Source organism: Periplaneta americana, chromosome 7 (genome assembly GCF_040183065.1).
Source record: "Periplaneta americana isolate PAMFEO1 chromosome 7, P.americana_PAMFEO1_priV1, whole genome shotgun sequence".
Lineage (NCBI taxonomy): Eukaryota > Metazoa > Arthropoda > Insecta > Blattodea > Blattidae > Periplaneta > Periplaneta americana.
The window spans coordinates 185,120,095-185,142,913 of NC_091123.1; the positions used below are offsets into that span (position 1 = coordinate 185,120,095).

Genomic DNA, 22,819 nt, shown 5'->3' on the forward strand with positions numbered 1-22,819 from the left:
CAGTGAGACATTTGCATTTTTTTGACAAACACGTATTGTATATTATGTCCTTTATCTATTAACATTTTTGTTTATGTATTATTATACTCCATGTTTTAATGTCTATTTCTATTGCACTTGATTTTAAAAATACTTCAATTATCACTTGCATACATATGTCTTAATATTTTCTGTCTCACTGTACCCCACTACTCCTCTACAGATTTTGTCTTAGGGATTGAGGCAGCCTCCTCCACGTCGAATGATCTTTCCTCTCCCTCCCTCTCTCACTCTCTCTCTGGAAATGTATTGATATTTCTCTCAAAATAAAAGAAATCAATATATAACGCAGTAAATACAGGATAAAGCTCATCAATAATTTAGGTTTTTTTCTAGGTACTAAGGTCCAATTTAGTTTTTTTTTAAGGTTCAACAGAATTCACATGTACGACTCCCACGATCATGATTCGGAAAAGTATTGAAGAAATTAGGAGTTCAGAAGCAAGAAAAAAATTAGGTAAAACCCTACAAATCCGGTCCCTAGTTATGTGTGTGATTACGTGTAATAAAATTACCGTAAATGCTGTATAAATTGTCAGAGCGAACTCGCATATTTAGAAGGCCGGCTATCATCTTTGAGAATGTCGGTAGTAAGAGTTACAGGCGCTGCGCAGGGTATTGCAGATGATCAGGTTCTTATATCAGATAATGAAGATATCTTACAAAGATCAATGTTTTAATTACGAACAATTGCTGGAGAATAGAACTTAGAAATATCTCTCCAGAAAACTAAGTCGATGGCCTCTCAGGGAAAATGTCCTCTCAGATGTAGACTGAACTATTAATACAAAATCAAGGAATTGAACAAGTAAGTTCCTTTACATTTTTGGGGTGCGATCTATCATATATGGGAGAGATAGATGCAGAAAAGAAGATAGAAAAATTTAATCGAATTTGTGGAACTGTTAGGAGAACTCTAAAAGGCAAAGTTAGAAAGGGAACATACATGAAATTCTATAAAACAATGGCAGTTCCATGCGGATTATATGGCAGTGAAACTTGGACCCTTGATACAAAAACACGTAGTAAAATACAAGCAGCTGAGATGAAATTTCTGAGAGGATGCCTAGGAGTAATGAGGACATCCGAAATCTTCTAGAAATCAACGAATCTATACTAATAATAAATCTGTAGCCGAAATTTTTCTGGTAATTTTCGACTTTCCAAAAATAATTGGTCCTATAATTAACCATCCTGAAACCGAAAATGGTTTTTTTGAAATTTTTGTTTGTATGTCTGTCTGTATGTTTGTTACCTTTTCACGCGATAATGGCTGAACGGATTTCGATGAAAATTGGAATATAAATTAAGTTCGTAGTAACTTAGATTATAGGCTATATGGCATTCAAAATACATTATTTAAAAGGGGAGTTATAAGGGGGTCTGAATTAAATAAATCGAAATATCTCGCTTATTATTGATTTTTATGAAAAATGTTACATAACAAAAATTTCTTTAAAAATCATTTCCGATAAGTTTTATTCTTTGAAAAATTTTGATAGGACTGATATTTAATGAGATAAATGAGTTTTAAAATTAAAATAACTGCCATCTAAGGCCGTGTAATGAAATAAACAAATGACTTCGTCTATAAGGTCAACAACAATCGAAAGCTATGAATTACAGCCTACAGAAAATGTTTCTGTGTTTCTATGAAGCAATATCGGAAGCTAAATTAACCGATTTGTATAATTAATTATTATTTCACCATTGGAAATTGTAGTTTCTCTGTATGGACATAATGCTATAATGTTATTACAGTAACTTCTGAGTGAATTGAGGACAGGTAAGATTAAAATAGCTTCTTATGCACAGAAAACTTGATAGCTATTCTGTGTATTCGTTTCCTGTATTTCTTAAAATAATGTTTATCTCAGAGAATTAACGACCAACGAGAGTGTATTGATTTAGAATGCAGTAATAATATGTTAGCTTAGCATTTCATTATTTTATAATCCAAATTTTAACTATGCTCAATTGAATCGAGTTAAAATACATAAAATACATATGCGTTAAATGCAATGCAAAAAATTTAGGTAATGAGCCAAGCAGATTATGTTGCCCTGTTGTAAAATAAAATTTGTTCCTCCTGAGATTCAAGAGCCCCCATAAGAAATTGAAAACTTACTTATCGGGGTACATCCGTTATCAACACACTTTTTATATAATGTAATATAATATAATATAATATAAGTTATTTGAAGGGTTCAGAACCATAGCGGGCCAAGCGCCATTTACTGAATACGTAGAAAACAAGAGTTAAAATTAAGTTATTACCATAATTCAATGGAAACATATAACAAGTAAAATAAAGTATACACATTAAATGTAAATGATGTCAATGTTCATTGAACTATGGTTGCATGTAATACAAATTAAGAAACATGTTAAAGGAATTGTCATTGCACCAAATGAGTGCTCTGTGGACCAAAATGATTCCATTTTAATTATTTAAATATAATTTAAATTAAGTAACATATTAAACGATTTATCCTTCTATCAAACATGAATATTCCCTGGATCAAATGTCGTATTTTAATTATGTAATTACTTTATATTTATTTCTAACAGGTGCAGCGGAGCGCACGGGTACGGCTAGTGAACAATAAAGTAGATGATTATAGACAAACATGGAAAGACCACGTAAACAGAATGAACAATGAAAGACTACCTAAGAAGATTCTAAATTATAAACCGAAACGTAAAAGGGACATTGGAAGACCCGAAAGAAGATGGTTGGATCAAATAGATGCAACAGACCAAGAGGTCTAATGCCTAAAGTAGAAGAAGAAGAAGAACTCGCATATTTATGGGTGGTATGCATTCTAGAATGTGTGCTGGTGACTGGTACCGTGACGGTAACAAGCAGCTTGTTAGGCGTTTGTCGCTGTCATATAGTGTACATATTATTAACCAGAAAGAAGCAGCGCTCTGGTATCGACAAAGTGGGCAAACATTGGACGGTAACCAAGGGAAACCAACCGATGTCGTGAATAACAACGGGGCTACGTGGGCGCGCACGCAAACAAGTCATCCTTGTATTTCTATTTCCAAAAACATCGCCATCGAGCTATACTATGTCATACATCGGCACATACAGCGACGTTTGACGTGTTTCCTTCTCTGTCGAATTTTATCTTAGCTGATTATAAGTAGGGACCGGATTTTTATGTAATTACATATTGTTTTCCTTTCAACATAATCGTATCTTTGCGAATCTTATAATTACCATTAATAGACTATATTAAAATTTGATACTACATATTTTTACATATTTGGCCCACATTACATATTATGGCTTGGTATTACATAAATCTACATATTTTGGGATTATATTAATTTTTATTTCTCTGAAAGGGGGGGGGGGGAAATTTCTACTGGGAAAGTTTACAATTTGAAATACACAGATTTAAAAAGCCTTTTTACCTACTAAAGAAAGGATATACAGGGATATCATTTTATTTTTACTAACATTTTTAATATTAACCTGGCTATACCTTCCTATTAACGATTGAAACAGGAAACACCGCTTGCTCCCCCCTCCACGACTGTAGTTCGATGATACTGGCGTAAAATACAAATCACTTTACTAGGTATAGGAGGGAAGAAAAGTAGTTCATCTACTTATGTTAACTAGGAAATATCGCGATTTTGAGTTTGATAATTTTCATTAGGTTTTTGTTTAATCAAAATACAGTACTGTATTATCAATAAGTGTTTTTACTCACGAATTGAGCTATCCATTCGGACGTATTCATTATGCAGTGTATATTATACTGTCTACAGCACATTAGCGTACAATATAAAGAAAGAAGTTAAATTGAAAAATAATCATAATATGGATATTTAAACACATTTTTGAAAATGGTGGCCGTTCATTTCGATACAGGCTTCAGTTCTTTTGTGCATATTATCACACTATAGACTATTGTACCTAATTCCAATTACCAGTTTCGTCCTTCGTTCTAGTAACTCATGTTGAAATAATTCTGTACCTACTCTATAAAAGAGACCTTACGTACTGTAAATTGAATCTTCACTTCTGCCCGATCCGAAAAGATAAAATTACTCAGAAATGCTATCTACTGTCCGTTCAAGTGGTTTTGTCGCAGGGTCGTAGAAAGGGGGAGGATCACGTGACAGTTAATTACTTAACGAGGCCCTTTTATTTAAGTTATTTTAAACACTTGTATAATATTACATAGACGTCCAATTCCTAACAGAAATTAATGTTTTTAGAAAAGAGCTAAGATAGCCCAGCTACTAGACTTAACAGAAGGGCGAACAGAAGCAGGTGGGGGAAACCGGGATGCGACGTAGGCAAACGGACGACAGTACCTGTACGAAAATATGAATCAATATTGAAAGCTCTTTCGTCACTGGAAAACGCGAACATATTCCTGGAACGTACTATACTCACTAACTCAGTACTGCTTACGCGCCCTCGACTCTGTGTCGTGAACGGTTGGAAGTTTACTAGTAGAAGGGGTGGGAGTGAAGTACTTTCAAAAACTCGGGTACAATAAAAATTGAAGTAAAAATAAATTGATGTCCCTGTATTTCGGGACGAAACATAAACGTCCTTAGTTCCAGAAAGTAATAAAGGCACTGACCCTATACCGCCCACTGTAAATATGAGTGAACAAAAGGCAGTCTTTCTCATACAACTATCTTGTATTGTAAAAATCACTCAGAAAGTAGCGTTGCCTTCATGCGGTGGAGCTAGACGAGGAAGACATGATTTGTCTCGAACTATAATTGTTCTGCACACGTCTTAACAAGCCGTTCCCATGCAATTTGCAACCTTATTCACCCTCTTCCTAATCCTTCCAAGGAAAACCCGTGTCAAGTCTGACATGAGCCGCAATAAAATAGCCTACTTCTGAAAAGAAGCTGGAGTAAAGGAACAAACTGGAAAGATGTTGAAAGATTAAAATAAATAGCTTTTCAGGTTATTGCTTGACCTCTTTACTTTAAATTTAGTAGACCTATACGGAAATGGAATTTTCCGAGCAATTAGAAAGTATGTTCTCGGCTGGAATTATCCTACTCTTCTGAATGAGACAGGAATGTCACTTTTCAAACAACAGTGTGTAAATACCTATAGTTTGAGATTTTAGTAGGTACTTTGTTTCTTGTAGGGAGCAGCTAAAATGCATGTGTCCCACATCTCCTCTTATTTTCTCCTAATCCAGTAAAGCGAAACAGTGCTTGCAGTACTGTTGTGTCATTCATTTCACTCAGTTTTCTAGTTTTAATACTTACAGTATAAAGTGCAAGTGAGCTTATCTACTGATTTTAACTAACTAAAATGGCCCCTGTATCTTCAACCCTAACGACAAAAATAAAATCATAGATTGCGATGGACGAAGCTTTCCTTGCAGATGGAAAAATAGTAATTTGTCAAGTGTGCGGTAGAAAAGTCGGGTGCTTTATGAAATCATTATTGGAGAATCTTACCTACCCTATATCTGCCAGATATTGATATTAAATCATTTTCATGATTTTACATATTTTGGTACATATTCAGCTTATTTTTCTTACTTAAATATTTAGGTCAAAATTACATAAATTCTTACTTAACAGATGAATTGCTGATTAATATTTGTTGCTTATAATGAAACTAACATCTGTTCATTGTTATTATTATTATCATTAATTTCTCTAAATAGATTTACAAAACCTCTAATGGCAATTGCATTAATATTCTCATTATAGAAATATATATATATATATATATATATATATATATATATATATTCTCCCTGTAACATAGTCTTAGTAAGCTTATATTAAATTAATTTTCATCATTTTACTAGCTATCTCAAATATTAAATTAATTATAATTCATTGAATTAAATTATCTCATAAATTAAGTTACTACTTTACCTTATAGATGTAACTAAATTTAAATAAATGTGTAGTGAAGAATATTGCTGGAGAACCTTTTAAGTGTAGTGTAAATATTTGTAATTTAAATTTATGTATTGTATTGATTAAGGCTGGTTGAGTGGAAGAGAAGGCCTTATGGCCTTAACTCTGCTAGCGAAAATAAAACATTATTATTATTATTATTATTATTATTATTATTATTATTATTATTATTATTATTACATATTTCACACCTTGATATTACATAAAAATCCGGTCCCTAATTATAATAACGCCAGTTGCATTCTGCAGTATTCGTATGCATGTTTGAATTCCAATGTAAGCCCGTTAACTTTTTCAAACTCGCACTTGATTTTAATTTAATAGGCAGGTGCATTTTGATTCCAGTTCGTCCATTCGTTATAGACTAACGGCCCACCCCGAGCATTCCAGAGCTACGGAAGGGTTGAGCTACGTAATCAAGATTAACATTGTCTAGGTTTCAGGGCTGTTAATTAACCGCGTTCTTTTGATGTTAAAGAGGTGAGCATAATGAGCCCATTGGATTAGAAGTTTACAGGGCTCACTCAATCCGCTTGTGGTTCTCTTCTAATTATAGAATTTCCAACCTGTATAGGAGGAAGCGGCCTTAGAGGCATACCCTTGGTACTGTGGATTGGAATACAGTTGTAAATTAAGCCCACAGACTGTTTGCGGCTGCTAGAAACAAAATGTTTGTTGCTGTTTGAAACAACTTCAGTACATAATGCAGCAAACAACTCATTGCCATCTTCTAAGTAAAATTGTAAATAACCGAACGTTTTTCTGTTTACACAAGGAGCTCCTCAGCATTACAGTTCGCCTAAAAATTATTTAATTATATTTTTTCTAGAGAAACTCAGTTTGTTACAGTATCTGACAACAGGTTTGTTTCTATCGGGACATCATTTTGTTTTTACTAACATTTCTAATATTAACCTGGCTATACTAGGTATAGGAGGGAAGAAAAGTAGTGCATCCATTTACGTGAACTAGAAAATACTACTCTTGAGTTTGATAATTGAGGCGTTCAGAAGTCAACATGATTAACTCCTTTTCCAAAGATTTTGAGATATTCAAGGTTAAAGTTAAACACACACTATTAATTCTGTGATGTAGTCGAGAAGAATACTGCAGTCTGTGGGCTTTTTAATGAACTATGGTGCAAATCACATTGATCACTGAAAATATGGTCAATTTAATACATTGCCAACTTATAAACTCTGAAATAACCAAAAGTGGAGTTAATCATGTTGACTTCTGAACGTCTCAATTTTCGTTAGATTTTTATTTGATCAAAATACAACACAATATTAACAATAAGTGTTTTTACTTACTAACTGAGCTATCCATGCGGACATACAGTATTCATTATACTTACTTACTTACAAATGGCTTTTAAGGAACCCGAAGGTTCATTGCCGCCCTCACATAAGCCCGCCAGCGGTCCCTATCCTGTGCAAGATTAATCCAGTCTCTATCATCATACCCCACCTCCCTCAAATCCATTTTAATATCCTCCCATCTACGTCTCGGCCTCTCCAAAGGTCTTTTTCCCTCCGGTCTCCCAACTAACACTCTATATGCATTTCTGGATTCGCCCATACGTGCTACATGCCCTGCCCATCTCAAACGTCTGGATTTAATGTTCCTAATTATTATTATTCATTATGCAGTGTGTATTATACTGTCTACTGCACATTAGCGTACAATATAGAGAATGAAGTTAAATTGAAAAATAATCATATTCTGAATATTTAAACAAATTGTTGAAAATGGTAGCCGTTCATTTCGATACAGGCTTCAGTTCTTTTGTGCATATTATCGCACTATAGACTATTGTACCTAATTCCAATTACCAGTTTCGTCCTTCGTACTAGTAACTCATGTTGAAATAATTCTGTACCTACTCTATAAAAGAGTACCTTACGTACTGTAAATTCAATCTTCACTTCTGCCCGATCCGAAAAGATAAAATTACTCAGACATGCTATCTACTGTCCGTCCAAGTGATTATGTCGCAGGGTCGTAGAAAGGAGGAAATCACGTGACAGTTAATTACTTAACGAGGCCCTTTTATTTAAGTTATTTTAAACAGTTGTATAATATTACGTAGACGTCCAATTCCTAACAGAAAAGAGTTAGGGCAGTCCAGCCACTAGCTTTTACAGAAGGGCCAGCAGAAGTGGATGAGGAAAACCGGGATATGACGTAAGCAAAAGGACGCGCAGTACCTGTACGAAAATATGATTAAATAGTGAATGCTCTTTCTTCACTGGAAAACTCTACCACATTTCTGGAACCTACTATACTCACTCAATACTGTTTACTATGACCGTAAGACGACTTTGCATATGCGGTCTTGGGTCTTTGTGGAGGACGGGTAGAAGTTTACTAGAAAAAAGGGGTGGGAGTGAAGTACAATAAAAATTGAAGTGCAAATAAAATGATGTCCCTGTATATATTAATAAAACAATTTTATTGTGTTTTATTAGTCTATAATTATATGAATCATCATCATCATCATCATCATCATCATGATCATCATCTCCTTTAAGGCTTCGACCTGTTCCGGATCCATCAAAATTGGTCTCGCCATCTCTTAACTAGTCTTCCTAGTGATCCTCTTGGATTATAATCCATGGCTGCACTATGATAAAGTCGGTGACTCAGGAGAAGACGAGCAAGGAAAAAAGATAGTTAATAGATAATTTTACGACAATACGTGCAATACTTGTACTACTAGTAAGCAGAAACATTATTTCCACTTACTAGTAGTACAAGTATTGCACTATTGCACGACGCTTTATCAACATCTTAGGCTATTTAGCGTCTGAATGAGATGAAGGTGATAATGCCGGTGAAATGAGTCCGGGGTCCAACACCGAAAGTTACCCAGCATTTGCTCATATTGGGTTGAGGGAAAACCTCGGAAAAATCCTCAACCAGGTAACTTGCCCCGACCGGGAATCGAATCCGTGCCACCTGGTTTCGCGGTTAGACGCGCTAACCGTTACTCCCTGTCATTTTTAATTCTTTAATTTTTGTGGTAACGTAGACCAATCCAGCACATCAACTGCAGAACTAGAAGCAGACGATGTGGATGAATTATTATTATTATCATTATTTTACTCAAGATTGATGAAGTTTGGTTAATATTTGCTTTTATTTACATAGATATATTAGATAGATCTTATTATTTTTTTTTTAATTTTGACGGATTCTGACGGATTTCTAGCTGTTACACTGTTGGGGATACGATTTATGTGTTGGCAACACTGACTATCACAGACCAGTCTTAAGTGTAACCCCAGATCACATATAACAGATTGTTCACTCTTATAGGCTTTGAAGACAACTTTTATTAATTTCACTGTGCTGCCATCTAGCGACAATAGAAGAAGTCACGTTATAACTCTCATTTGAATTGCATGGAGCAACTGTACGTCCATCTAGCGGTCGTTACTAATCAACAGTGGCGATCCTGGTGGTTGTTCTCTTCTACATGTCACCGTTTTTAACATGGGGATGGCCAATCTGTTAAATATGTGATCAAGAGTGTAACTAAATTCTAGTTAAGAAAGTCATTATCTAATTATAACATAATACATTGAGGGTGCTATTCATAGACATTTCGCTAGCCCGCGCTACAAGCGTACTAAACTAGCCCCGGCTATTGGCTGATTACTTGTACAGGATTCATATCATGTCATATCGCTAACACTGGTTTATGAATACGAAAAACTTTAGTTCGCTGATCATCCACCGGAAGTCCGCGCTAAGAATGTCTATGAATACGGCCCTTAGAGATTTAACACGAAATAAAATAATTATGTATACTGCATATAATTTGATTTATTCCTGAAACTAATTTTAGTACAAAGTCGTATTATTTATGTACGATCTTGTGTAACCGCGTTCAATGATCTTATGTAGAATTGTCTTCTAGGTGCGCAGTAAATTATTTAATTTCCATATATGCTGCAAATGATAGTTTCGGATAATAAACTACAAAAGAAGAAGGAATATCAGGAGTAGATGATAAAGCATTTATTTGTTACGAAACGCTTCTGCAGAAGTTCTTGATACTAATTCTGTAGATCTCATTCCACCAGAGAGAGTTTCCTTCAGCTTCACTTACGGCTAAATGAACTTTTAAACGCTGAAACTTTTATTCGAATACGCTTTCGATTTCAGGCGTAGTTAAGCAGTAAAAAATTAATTTCTCGGAACTTAGGATTTTCATAACTTCGCACAGAAGTAATTTAAAACTTTTAAAAACGTACAGGCCATACTATTTTCATTGCGTAAGTCGTGGATTAAATAAATATTGGGTAGTAAGAATAAAGCTTAAGCACTTTCTCAGGGTTTATACTTGTGAGTGTGAGCACTTCCTGTGATTATATACTCGTAACCACTGGAACATACTCGTTTTCGTAAGAATAAAGACGTTCTACCTAACGCGAATATTATACTCATCTCTACAGCCTTCTTGATCGTTTAAAAGTTATTATATACTCGTGTTACCTATCCTCTTTGACTACATTGCACCGTGATGCTCAGTTTTTTTAAAATAGACTTTCACATGTTATCCACATGCTGTAGTGGTTTGTGTTTTGCTTTTTGTAAATTTTGATAATGGATAAATAAATAAATAAATAAACAAATAAAATAAATAATGAAATATATTAAATGAGTAAAATTAATTAATTAAATAAGTAAATAAATAAATGAATAAATAAATAAACAAACAAACATGAACAAGAGATGAGAAATAAATATCAAATGGTCCTTCAATAACTGTCTATTCTTTAAATCTAATGCATGAAAGGCATGTTGGTCCGACAAGTTAACAAGTAGATGAGAAATAAATATCAAATGGTCCTTCAATAACTGTCTATTCTTTAAATCTAATGCTGCTAAGTGCTTCCATAGCGTACGTCGTGGTAACTGATGCAAATAATATTTTTAATTTGTTACTCTTTTAACTGTCATTACCTCTGGTTACAAGCTGCACATATGTTTTGCAGATTTTAATTCTAGACATACTTTTTATAATTTTATTTTTCTAGACCTTATAGAGGTTTAATTGTTACAAATATCTTATTGTTCTCAAGTCAACTTTTACCTTACCTTTTTAGCATTGTTATTTTAATACTCTCACGTCATGTACCTTTATACTTCGCTGTTACTTTTTCATCTATGTCTTTATGTATAAAGCTTAACAACACGCAAGTCAGACCTGAAGATGCTATTTTAATAGCAGATGTTATGTAATCTAATGTAAATTTTTGTATCATGCATTAGATTTAAAGAATAGACAGTTATTGAAGGACCATTTGATATTTATTTCTCATCTACTTGTTAACTTGTCGGACCAACATGCCTTTCAAAAAAATGAACAAGAGAGTAAATCAGATAAGTGGCGTTAATAAAACAGGAAACAAGAAAATACTACTGGGAAATCGTCATTACGGGATGCTGGATAGAGATTACAATCCATTTCTAGAATTCCAGTTATGCTATTCTATTTTTTATTATGAAGAGTTATATATATAATTTAAAGTTACGAGTAGCCTAATTGCATTTTGCAATTAAAATTTCACAAAATAAACTGTAATTGTTAATTACATTTAACAATACAATCTAACCTTATAATTTGATCGCCATTCAAATTTTTATAGGCTATGTTTTTTATGAATAACAAATACGTGTTTAACCTTTTTCACATTCACTTTTGTGAAGCGTTAAAGGCTTCTGGAGTTCACGTCTTTTTCTATATTTTTCCATGAGGTACTACATCGTTCATAAATTATGCCATTTCTTTTTTATTTAACTTTAACAAACTTTCAACAAATACTCAGAATTGAGCCTGCTACAAACCATACTCAGAATAACATGAGAACGAACTTATATAAGAATATACTAGCTTTTATTCTTATCAAGCATGAGTATATATTCTGTACAAGATGGACGCTAGAGTATATTCTACTATGCTTCCATGTTATGAGTATGTAATAAAAAATGAGTAGGTATTCAAATGTTTTTATTTTTACTAACAAGAGTATTTACTAAAAAAGTCCAGTATATACTATATACTCATGTTTATTCTTACCACGGAATATGTCTATACTACGTAAGTAAATACTCTGTTTTGCTATTTTGTGGCAGTGACCGTTGAAGTAAAGACTTAAAATAGATTTACAAAACCTCTAACGGCAATTACATTAATATTCTCATTATAGAAATAGAAATATATATATTCTCCCTGTAACATAGTCCTAGTAAGCTTATATTAAATTAATTTTCATCATTTTACTAGCTATCTCAAATATTAAATTAATTATAATTCATTGAATTAAATTAGCTCATAAATTAAGTTACTACTTTACCTTATAGATTTATCTAAATTTAAATAAATGTGTAGTGAAGATTATTGCTGGAGAACCTTTTAAGTGTAGTGAAAATATTTGTAATTTAAATTTATGTATTGTATTGATTAAGGCTGGTTGAGTGGAAGAGAAGGCCTTATGGCCTTAACTCTGCCAGCGAAAATAAAACATTATTATTATTATTATTATTATTATTATTATTATTATTATTATTATTATTATTATTATTATTAAATTTTCATGTTTCATCTTCATTAAAATGTAAGTTCTAGATAAAAAAAAAATAAAATTAATCTAATGTTAAGAAGAAGGAGAAAGCTTTCATAGAGATATAAAATAGGACAGGAGAACAACCAGACAAACTGATAAATTATCGAAAGTACATGCATACTAAATACGAGTAGTTTATTTCTGTTAAAATTTCGAATAATGTTGTTTTGTGAGATACATTTTCTACCCAGCGCCGTAGCTGCGTTGTCTTAAGACGTCATGCCTTGCACTAGCGGTACGGTACGAGCGCTGGTTCTAGTTCTCAAGGGCGAAGAAATTTCCTCATGAAATCTTGACCAATACCGGTGTACACCCAGCATCGTGATGAATTTGGAGAGCTACAGTGAGTAGCGAAATCCGGTTTCGTCAGCCATGACTGCTGGGAGAATCATTGTGCTGACCATACATTACCTCCGTAGTGGTTGGATGATCGTTCACCTCTGCTGGACGTGAGATCAATAGTTGAATGATCGACCTTGGCCCTAAATGTGTTGCCGCACTACGGTTTATTATTATTATTATTATTATTATTATTATTATTATTATTATTATTATTATTATTATTATTATTATTATTATTATTATTAGACTGAGTCACTGGCTAAGAATGAACTGGAAGGAGTGGTGAACGAGAGAAAAGTACGGGGCAGAAGAAGGTATCAGATGATAGACACCATTAAGATACATGGATCTTATGCGAAGACTAACAAGGGAAGAGTTTCGGCTCGAACAGGAATTTTTGGTTAAAAATTTGTACATAGGCTTACCTCACAATGGTGATGAAGACCGTAAGAGAATTCATTTGTGTAACTCTCCGTTTGGTTGGTATTGGTCAATACACTTCTTTAAAAATGTACGTGAGGATTCTCTATAAAATGCATGAAACAGCATGGAGCAGAGCAATAAGCACAACACGCAGAAGCGACACCTGAACAATCTTCTGAACCACACTCCAGTGCTGAAAAATCAAATGCCACCTGAATTACATTTTTGAAATCCGAGACTTGTTCAAGAGTCACGTAACCAGCTGACTGCCAGGAATACTGAAGCATAGGGCGGTATACTGGAGCAGACAACTGGTTATGAATAACAGAGTGCATTCTCATTATAAACACTCGATTTCCCAAGTTAAGTTCTGGATTCTCAGCAAGAGTCCTTATGCAATCTGTTATCCTCCGAGCATATATTTTGTATTGTTTAAGGAAATAGATATTCAGAGGCTGGATAGAATTAGTTTTTTTAGGTGGAATGATCATACATTCCATGTCCTAGCCTTGGAATGATTCATTTATTAAGGTCGTGTCCTTGTGCGCACTCAATGACTCACACAACAGTGTCCACTTTTGATTAGGTGCAATGTTTTCAGACAGAATGTTGGAGAAAAATGTTCTTAAATGAGCTCTAGACATTTTACTACTCGCACTAGCTTCTAGGCTAGGTTAGGCTTACGGGTAAGGTGTCCCATCCCCTTAACTTGTGCAGTGCTCTCCCCACCCCTCAACTTGTACAGTGCTCTAACAGACAAACCACACATTACACAAACGAATGCTTTTGGGAGTTTTAGAGATGTAAAGATGGGCCTGTATACAAATTTTGGATGCGAAATTCCTGTTCGAGCCGAAACCCTTCCCTTGTAAATAGAAGGCGGAAAATTGGAGAATGCTGTGTTTGCAATGAAAGAAAATTGGGCAGAAAACTATAAAATAATTTTTATTATTTTCGTACTCTGCAAAATAACGAAGTACAATACTCGAGATGTCAACCACTGTCCTGATCCTTAGAATCCTAATCTCCCCCTTTGAAGACAAACCTGTGACAGAATTTTCATTTCTGTTTTCTGTTTCTTTTAGAAGTTAAATAAGAAATATTATATCGAATAATAATGATTGTCGTTCACTTTTCCAGGTATAAAATGCCCGGTTTGTGCCAAGTTCGTGCTGCCAGACGACATAGAATGCCACCTAGTGATGTGCCTCACCAAACCCCGGCTCAGCTACAATGGTAAGTCTCTGTAGGAACTTCAGTTACATTTTGTATTAAAATGTATTGTTTATATTAGCTTTTACGTATTTGTTTTGTTTCATAATGATTTGTCGTCGAATTAATTTCTGAAGTGTTAAGTCAGACAGTTCAAACATTATTATTATTATTATTATTATTATTATTATTTTATTATTATTATTATTTTATTATTATTACTTACTTACTTACTCACTTACTTACTTACTTACTTACTGGCTTTTAAGGAACCCGGAGATTCATTGCCGCCCTCACATAAGCCCGCCATCGGTCCCTATCCTGAGCAAGATTAATCCAGTCTCTATCATCATATCCCACCTCCCTCAAATCCATTTTAATATTATCTTCCCATCTAAGTCTCGGTCTCCCCAAAGGTCTTTTTCCCTCCGGCCTCCCAACTCACACTCTATATGCATTTCTGGATTCGCCCATACGTGCTACATGCCCTGCCCATCTCAAACGTCTGGATTTAATGTTCCTTATTATGTCAGGTGAATAATACAATGCGTGCAGTTCTGTGTTGTGTAACTTTCTCCATTCTCCTGTAACTTCATCCCTCTTAGCCCCAAATATTTTCCTAAGCACCTTATTCTCAAACACCCTTAACCTATGTTCCTCTCTCAAAGTGAGAGTCCAAGTTTCACAATCATAAAGAACAACCGGTAATATAACTGTTTTATAAATTTTAACTTTCAGATTTTTTGACGGTAGATTGGATAATAAAAGCTTCTCAACCGAATAATAACACGCATTTCCCATGTGTTTAATTTCCTCCCGAGTATCATTTATATTTGTTACTGTTGCTCGAAGATATTTGAATTTTTCCACCACTTCAAAGCATAAATTTCCAATTTTTATATTTCCATTTCGTACAATATTCCCGTCACGAGACATAGTCATATACTTTGTCTTTTTGTTGATTTACTTCCAAACCTATTTCTTTACTTTCTTCAAGTAAAATTCCCGTATTTTTCCTATCGCAATTGGTTTGTAGAAGTTCACATCACAAGATTTTAAAATTAAAATATTGTAATGACATTTACTTGGGTAATAATAAAATATTTAATCTTGGCCATCCAAATCCCTATTATTTCGTCCAAATACATGCTTGAAAATAGTGGGACGAATGAGGACACAATTGTCGAAGTCTACGATTTATTTCTGTAATTTGAGTTATACTACTGGAAATGTTAACCATTGTTTCCTTGTTCTTGTATCATCTAGTCTTATAAAGTATTGTTGTGACAGGTTTGTTGTAGTATTAACAAATACCTTACTATAATAATACCGGACAGCTAGCAGTTTTATGTGCGAACGTCGCTGGTGCTGCTACCTAGGCGGCCGGTGTGGTCATACTCGCGAAACAAGCTGTAATCAACTGCAATGTATATTGTTGCTGGGCTAGTTAATAGTTTTATTGATTAGTGCTGTGTTAAAATGTCAGGGTGTATATGTGCTGTTTATAATTGCTACAAAATTGCAGCATTACAAATTGCTCCAAATCGTACTTTCAATTTCCGACAGTTCATAAAACGTGAGTCAACAACATTCTTTAGTAGGCCTAATTCCTTCGTCTTTATGTTGATAGAAAAATACAAATCAGTTTTTTTATTTAGACCTAATAAATAAATAGAAGTTAAAATGTGTTGGATTTTAAGGTTTTATCAAATTAAGTTTTATTGTTGTCCACATGCCTTTACTAATTATTATTACAAGCATCATATTACTATCAATTTTATCTTTGCAGTTGTCAGCAATGCGTATATAAAGGATTATTGTATTCTCACTAAACCAAAGAAAAAATACGTAACAATTAATTACGGAAAGTAATATGAAGTATGCAATATTTCTCATAATATGCAGCTTTGATATAAGCTAATAATTTTGTGCGAGATCGTGCGTATTTGCTTGGTTTCCGCACAAAACCAATCCGCGGAAAGTCTAAAATTCCACATTCAGTATTCCTAACCTAACACACATAACAATTTCCCTTTTCTTACCGCTTAAGTGACATATTGATTTTACTGCTTTAGGCTTTTAACATTTTATTTTTAGAAACGTTCAATATAGTAATAATTATAAATTGGAAACTTACGATTGCAATTTCACCTAAATTGCACTGTTAATTATTGTTTTTAAATATTTGCAAAAATTAAGTAAACTCTACAACTCCACTAAAGTTACTGCATTCGTGATGCAAGTAACATTAAGGAAGCCGTGAAAAAATCAACAAACTTGCCGATGTTATTACTGCAATATGTTATATAAATAATATTGTTAAAATATTAAAATGAAAAATAAATCATTACATAACCTTACCGTTTGTTTTAAGTTCGCATTTATAGACTGGGGGGGGGGGGAAGACAGACGTATATCACGGCCTGCTGGAGTATAGTAAACACAGAAAACATTTTAAAGCAACAATGTTGGAGATAGATATTTTTGTTTTGCAAATTTGCCGTCATTGAACAGAAACCAAGATGCAGATTTCATTGCAACTAATTAGAAATTCCTCTTTCAGGTAGCCTATGTAATAAGCGATCTTCGCACAAAATAATGTACGATACACGAGCGGTATGTTTTCTTTCAATTCTCGGAAATTAAAAAAGCTCAACTACGTTTCGCTTTTTGAAACTTTTCCTCGAACATGAAAACTTCAACATACCGCTCTTGTAACGCATATTACTATTACATTGAATATTAATCAACATTTCTTAAGTGTTTCATATATTACTCCACACTAGTAACTCACGTTTTAAACAATAGTCCGAATCTCGCTATGTTAATATTTGTATATGTGGACGTAATTCCATCCTGCTCCGCTAGATATCAGGTCCGCGATATTTCGCACTCATGCCAATGCTGCTAGTATACAGCTGTCCGGTATTATAGTAAGGTATTTGGTATAAGGTTTAATATTTCCACGGCATACAGAATCGTTGAATTAAAAATGAACGAAAACGTAAAAAGTCACGTCATTCATTTACTGCGAGTGGGTTTTCTCATACCGTTGTGTTGTGTTGTATAGTGTAATGTCAGTTGATATATGTATGATTTGGTAGTCAGTCTGTAGCCAGTAATGCGACTGACATAGTGATTTTGTATTACAGAGGACGTGCTAACAGAGGATAAGGGAGAGTGTGTCATCTGTCTGGAGGATCTCCAGCAGGGCGACACTATAGCAAGGCTGCCCTGTCTCTGTATTTACCACAAGAGGTGAGTGCAAGTCTGTTAAAACATCACACATATAGAAACTGTCAAAATATTCAGATAAGTACAGAGCGGAAAAATATGAAATTCAATATTTTTAATCGCAATGTATTGGGAATCATAACTTCTATGTTTGGTCATGAGTAGAATCGAAATGAGACACTTTTTTCATATGTCATATTTCGTAAAAATTGTCATATTTGTTCATACATTATTTTTCCCAACACCGACCTTCCTTTGATGCATTTCCAGTCTACTGGAGAGTTTTGGAGACGAGCTTCGATTTTCTTAAAGGACTAATGACATGAATCATGCGCAAGGTTGGGCGAGTAAATTACCTGCACTTATTTGACGTGTATACATGTAAAATACGTAATGTAGAAAACTTTTATACACGGAGTAATAAAGTAACATTTATTGATTTTGACAATCTAAACATGAATTACTTCATTCCTCTTAAGTCTTGATAAAAAAAAATGTCTGTTGCAGCAGAAAAAAATAATTTTTTGTGATTTTATACTGTAGTTTTTACATATATTATAACATTTGTTCATACATACTTCCATTCACTCTAATACTTAGAAAAATAGCAATTCTTTGCTTACTTCCATGTTTGTTTGTTGGAAAAACCCCAGAACATCGTAACTAATTTTTTGGGGGGGGGGACTTTATATATATTATAAAACATAACTAATAGTGAATAAACGTAACATTTAGTAACTAATATCACTTGTTAAAGACATTTTGACAATTAAAATAAAATTAATTAAACTAAACAGTTACAGCTTCCCCATCATCACTAATTAACAGAGAATTTCTCGCCGTGTAGCTTATATTAGGATACAATTAATTTTTGTTTTTCATGAAAATTTTACTTTTCTTTCCCCCCTCCCCGCTTCATATTTTTGGAGTATGGACTTCATATTTTGCCAACATTTTCTTATTTTTCAACTCTTTACTACTAAGATCGGTACTAGAAAATTTTCTTATAAAGATTCTACCTAGAAACATTTCAGTTTGAATCACAATTACTGTATTATGTAGGCCTATCAAAATTATCATATTTACAAGAATTATTCCCTTTAATCATTTTAATGTATTGTTGTTCAAATAACTGAATTCTGTTTTTTCAATGATACTTAATTACAACGAATGAGCTACGCATCTCCCTTGGATCCGCCAAAGGTAAAGATCTTCAGCATTGGACTGACTTAGAAGAGGATAGAGGAAGTAAACTACAGTAGAAACTTTACCACAATGTCCCCAGCAGACAACCCAGGTCTCAGTGGTATAGCAGCGGCTAGCAAGTTTATTCATGTTGTTTCCGAAGAAGACCACACAAACTTAGTTCAAATATTGCTGTTGGACTGACAGCTAAAATGTCTGTAATACGGGACACAGCAGTTCGTATTAATCGTGACAAATTAGCTCGTTTTAAGGGTAGTATATTGTTTGTGATGCAAGTAAGGTATAGCTGTTTTAGTTACACTTACACTTGTAATGTGCGGTATACTCATTAGTATACCTCGGATTTTAGGCATGTTTAGCGTAGGCTGAAACATGCGTTCTTTAATACACCTAGATTTAGGCAATATCATCGCTCAAGAGTTTCTCGTGTTGCATATATTTAGGGATTTTTATATAAAATTGCTGCAACCTATCCTATTCCAGTCTAAAAATCCGAGGTCTACTTTTTAGATACGAGAATATTATAAACAGAACTGATATTATAATAATTCCATTATTATTTAACAATAATAAACTCAATAAATTCAGGGGAAAAATTGTTCTGGGGCCGGGTATCGATCTTGGGATCTTTGGCTTACAAGCACACATTCTGATGGGGGCAGATAAAAAAGTTAAAATTTTTTCTTCCACCATGTTAATAATGTCAAAATAAGTGCTTATACAAATTTTGGCCACTTACGAGGGCCATAAAAAAATAAGTTCGCTAGGGGCCGTTAACAGAAAAAAAACACAGTTTCATTGGACAAATTTATTGCAACCAACACAGCAATTGTTGAGCTATTTTTCAACATATTTTCCATCGAAATTGAGACATTCCTCATATCATGGGATCGACAGAGAGAACTGCAGACGCAGTCGAACGCTGGTTCCGATCTGAAGCGGCTGACTTCTACGACACAAAAATTGATGACAAATGACTCAATTCCTTTGGGGAATATGTTGACAAATAGCGCAACAATTGCTCTATCTTTTTCAATAAATATTTCCATGCAGTTGTGCTTTTTTCTGTAAACGGCCCCAGGGAAAATTACTTTCTGGACTGCCTCGTAATTGCGTTCGAGTGGTGAAAATTTGTATAAACACTTGTTTTGACATTATTAACATGGTGGAAGAAAAAAATTTAACTTTTTTATCTGCCCCCATGAGAATGTTAGCTTATTAGCGCACCAACGCTTTACCGACTGAGCTACCCAGGAACTTCACCCGACACCGTCTCAATTTTTCCCTTTCTATCCACATAACTCGAGTGGGCTCACAAGACACCAGAAACCCACGAAATATTGTGGTTTTCTGTTAACGTACGTACAGTAGAATTCCTTGTATCTGGCAACTGTGGGACAAAGCCAATGCCAGATAATTGATTTTTCCGGATAATTGGAAAATACGTTTATAGCTTATGTAAAGACACACTGTACTGCACAAACACTTTTTTCCATGTTGAAATTTATTAATTTTTGTATAGATATTTAAAAATAAAGTTTTTAAATACGTACAGTGTTTATTTTTAGTACTGAATACGATTTGGCACTTGGAACGTAACTAGTCTTTATAGAACAGGAGGGGTAACATTAGTAGCAAAAGAACTAGCTAGATATAGAATAGACTTTGTGGGAGTACAGGAGGTTAGGTTAGATGGGAATGGCATATCACAAATAGGAGATTACTTGTTGTATTATGGGGAAGGAAACAATAATCACCAATTAGGAACAGGATTCTTTGTACATAAAAGAATAAAATCAGCAGTAAAAAAAGGTCGAATTTATCAGTGACAGGTTATCATATTTAGTACTTAAGGGTAGATGGTGCGACATCATAGTTATAAATGCTCACGCCCCTACAGAAGAGAAAGACGACTATATAAAGGATAGGTTCTATGACGAATTGGAAAATACTTTTGATCAGTTCCCTAGGTATCACATGAAAATTTTATTGGGGGATTTCAACGCTAAAGTAGGACGGGAGGATATTTTTAGACCAACTATTGGAAAAGAGAGCCTACACGCAATTAGTAGTGACAATGGAGTTAGATTAGTCAACTTTGCCACATCGAAAAATTTAATTGTCAAAAGTACAACATTCCCCCATAAGGATATACATAAATATACTTGGACTTCTCCAGATGGATTGACACACAACCAAATAGATCACATCTTGATAGATAAACGGAGACATACTAGTATAGTAGATATTCGAACTTTCAGGGGTGCAGACTGTAATTCTGACCATTATTTGGTGATTGGAGAATTAAGAGAAAGATTATCAGTAGCCAAGCGAGTAGAGCAACAAGTTAATATTACTAAATTCAATATTTTGAAATTAAAGGACGAGGAAGCTAAGCAAAATTATCAGGTCGAAATTTCGAATAGGTTTGCCACTTTAGAAAGTTCCGACGAAGTTGAGAAAGAATTAGATGTTAATAGCGTGTGGGAAAATATCAGAGATAGTATCAAAATTGCAGCTGAGCAGAGCATAGGTTATTATGAAACTAAGAAAAAGAAACCGTGGTTTGATGAAGATTGTTGCATGGTAGTAGAAAGAAGGAAACAGGCAAAATTGAAATTCTTACAGGATCCAGTTGAGGAGAAGAGAGATAATTATTTCAATGAAAGACGGGAAGCAAGTCGTACACTTAGGAATAAAAAGAGAGGTTACTTGAAGGAAAAACTGAATGAGGTAGAAACAAATAGTAAGAATAAAAACATTCGAGATTTATATAAGGGTATAAAGGAATTTAAGAACGGATATCAGTCAAGGGTAAACGTGATCAAGGATGAGAATGGTGACTTGCTTGCAGACTCTCCATCAATCCTAAACAGATGGAAAAACTATTTTGCGCAACTACTAAATGTTCATAGGCCAAATAGAAATGATCGGGACGATATTGAAATACAAACTGCTGAGCCATTTATACCCGAACCCACGCTTTCAGAAGTCGAAATTGCGATAGAAAATCTGAAAAAGTACAAGTCTCCAGGTATCGATCAAATTCCAGCAGAATTAATACAAGAGGGTGGAAGTGCATTATATAGCGAAATTTATAAACTTGTACTTGCTATTTGGGAAAAGGAAATTGTACCAGAACAATGGAAGGAGTCCATAATTGTACCTATTTTTAAAAAGGGGGACAAAACCAACTGTGGTAACTTTCGAGGAATATCACTTTTGTTGACGTCGTACAAAATTTTGTCCAATATTCTTTTGAGGAGATTAACTCCGTACGTAGATGAAATTATTGGGGATCATCAGTGCGGTTTTCGGCGTAATAGATCGACTATTGATCAGATTTTTTGTATTCGGCAGATAATGGAGAAAAAATGGGAGTATAAGGGTACAGTACATCAGTTATTCATAGATTTCAAAAAGGCATATGACTCGGTTAAGAGGGAAGTATTATATGATATTCTTATTGAATTTGGTATTCCCAAGAAACTAGTTCGATTAATTAAAATGTGTCTCAGTGAAACATACAGCAGAGTCCGTATAGGTCAGTTTCTATCTGATGCTTTTCCAATTCACTGCGGGCTAAAGCAGGGAGATGCACTATCACCTTTACTTTTTAACTTCGCTTTAGAATATGCCATTAGGAAAGTTCAGGATAACAGGCAGGGTTTGGAATTGAACGGGCTACATCAGCTTCTTGTCTATGCAGATGACGTGAATATGTTAGGAGAAAATACACAAACGGTTAGGGAAAACACGGAAATTTTACTTGAAGCAAGTAAAGCGATCGG

The 22,819-nt window shown here is 34.2% G+C and overlaps 1 protein-coding gene across 3 annotated transcripts in view; it reads left to right on the top strand.

Annotated features, from left to right (window-relative positions):
• Positions 1 to 22,819, top strand: part of LOC138703833 (E3 ubiquitin-protein ligase ZNRF1) — a 248,870-nt gene that overhangs the window by 219,557 nt on the left and 6,494 nt on the right. For all 3 annotated transcript variants that reach the window (XM_069832046.1, XM_069832045.1, XM_069832044.1), the window contains exons 2-3: positions 14,517 to 14,612; positions 17,741 to 17,846. In XM_069832046.1, the coding sequence (XP_069688147.1) occupies positions 14,517 to 14,612; positions 17,741 to 17,846 (202 nt within the window). The remainder of the gene's footprint in view (positions 1 to 14,516; positions 14,613 to 17,740; positions 17,847 to 22,819) is intronic.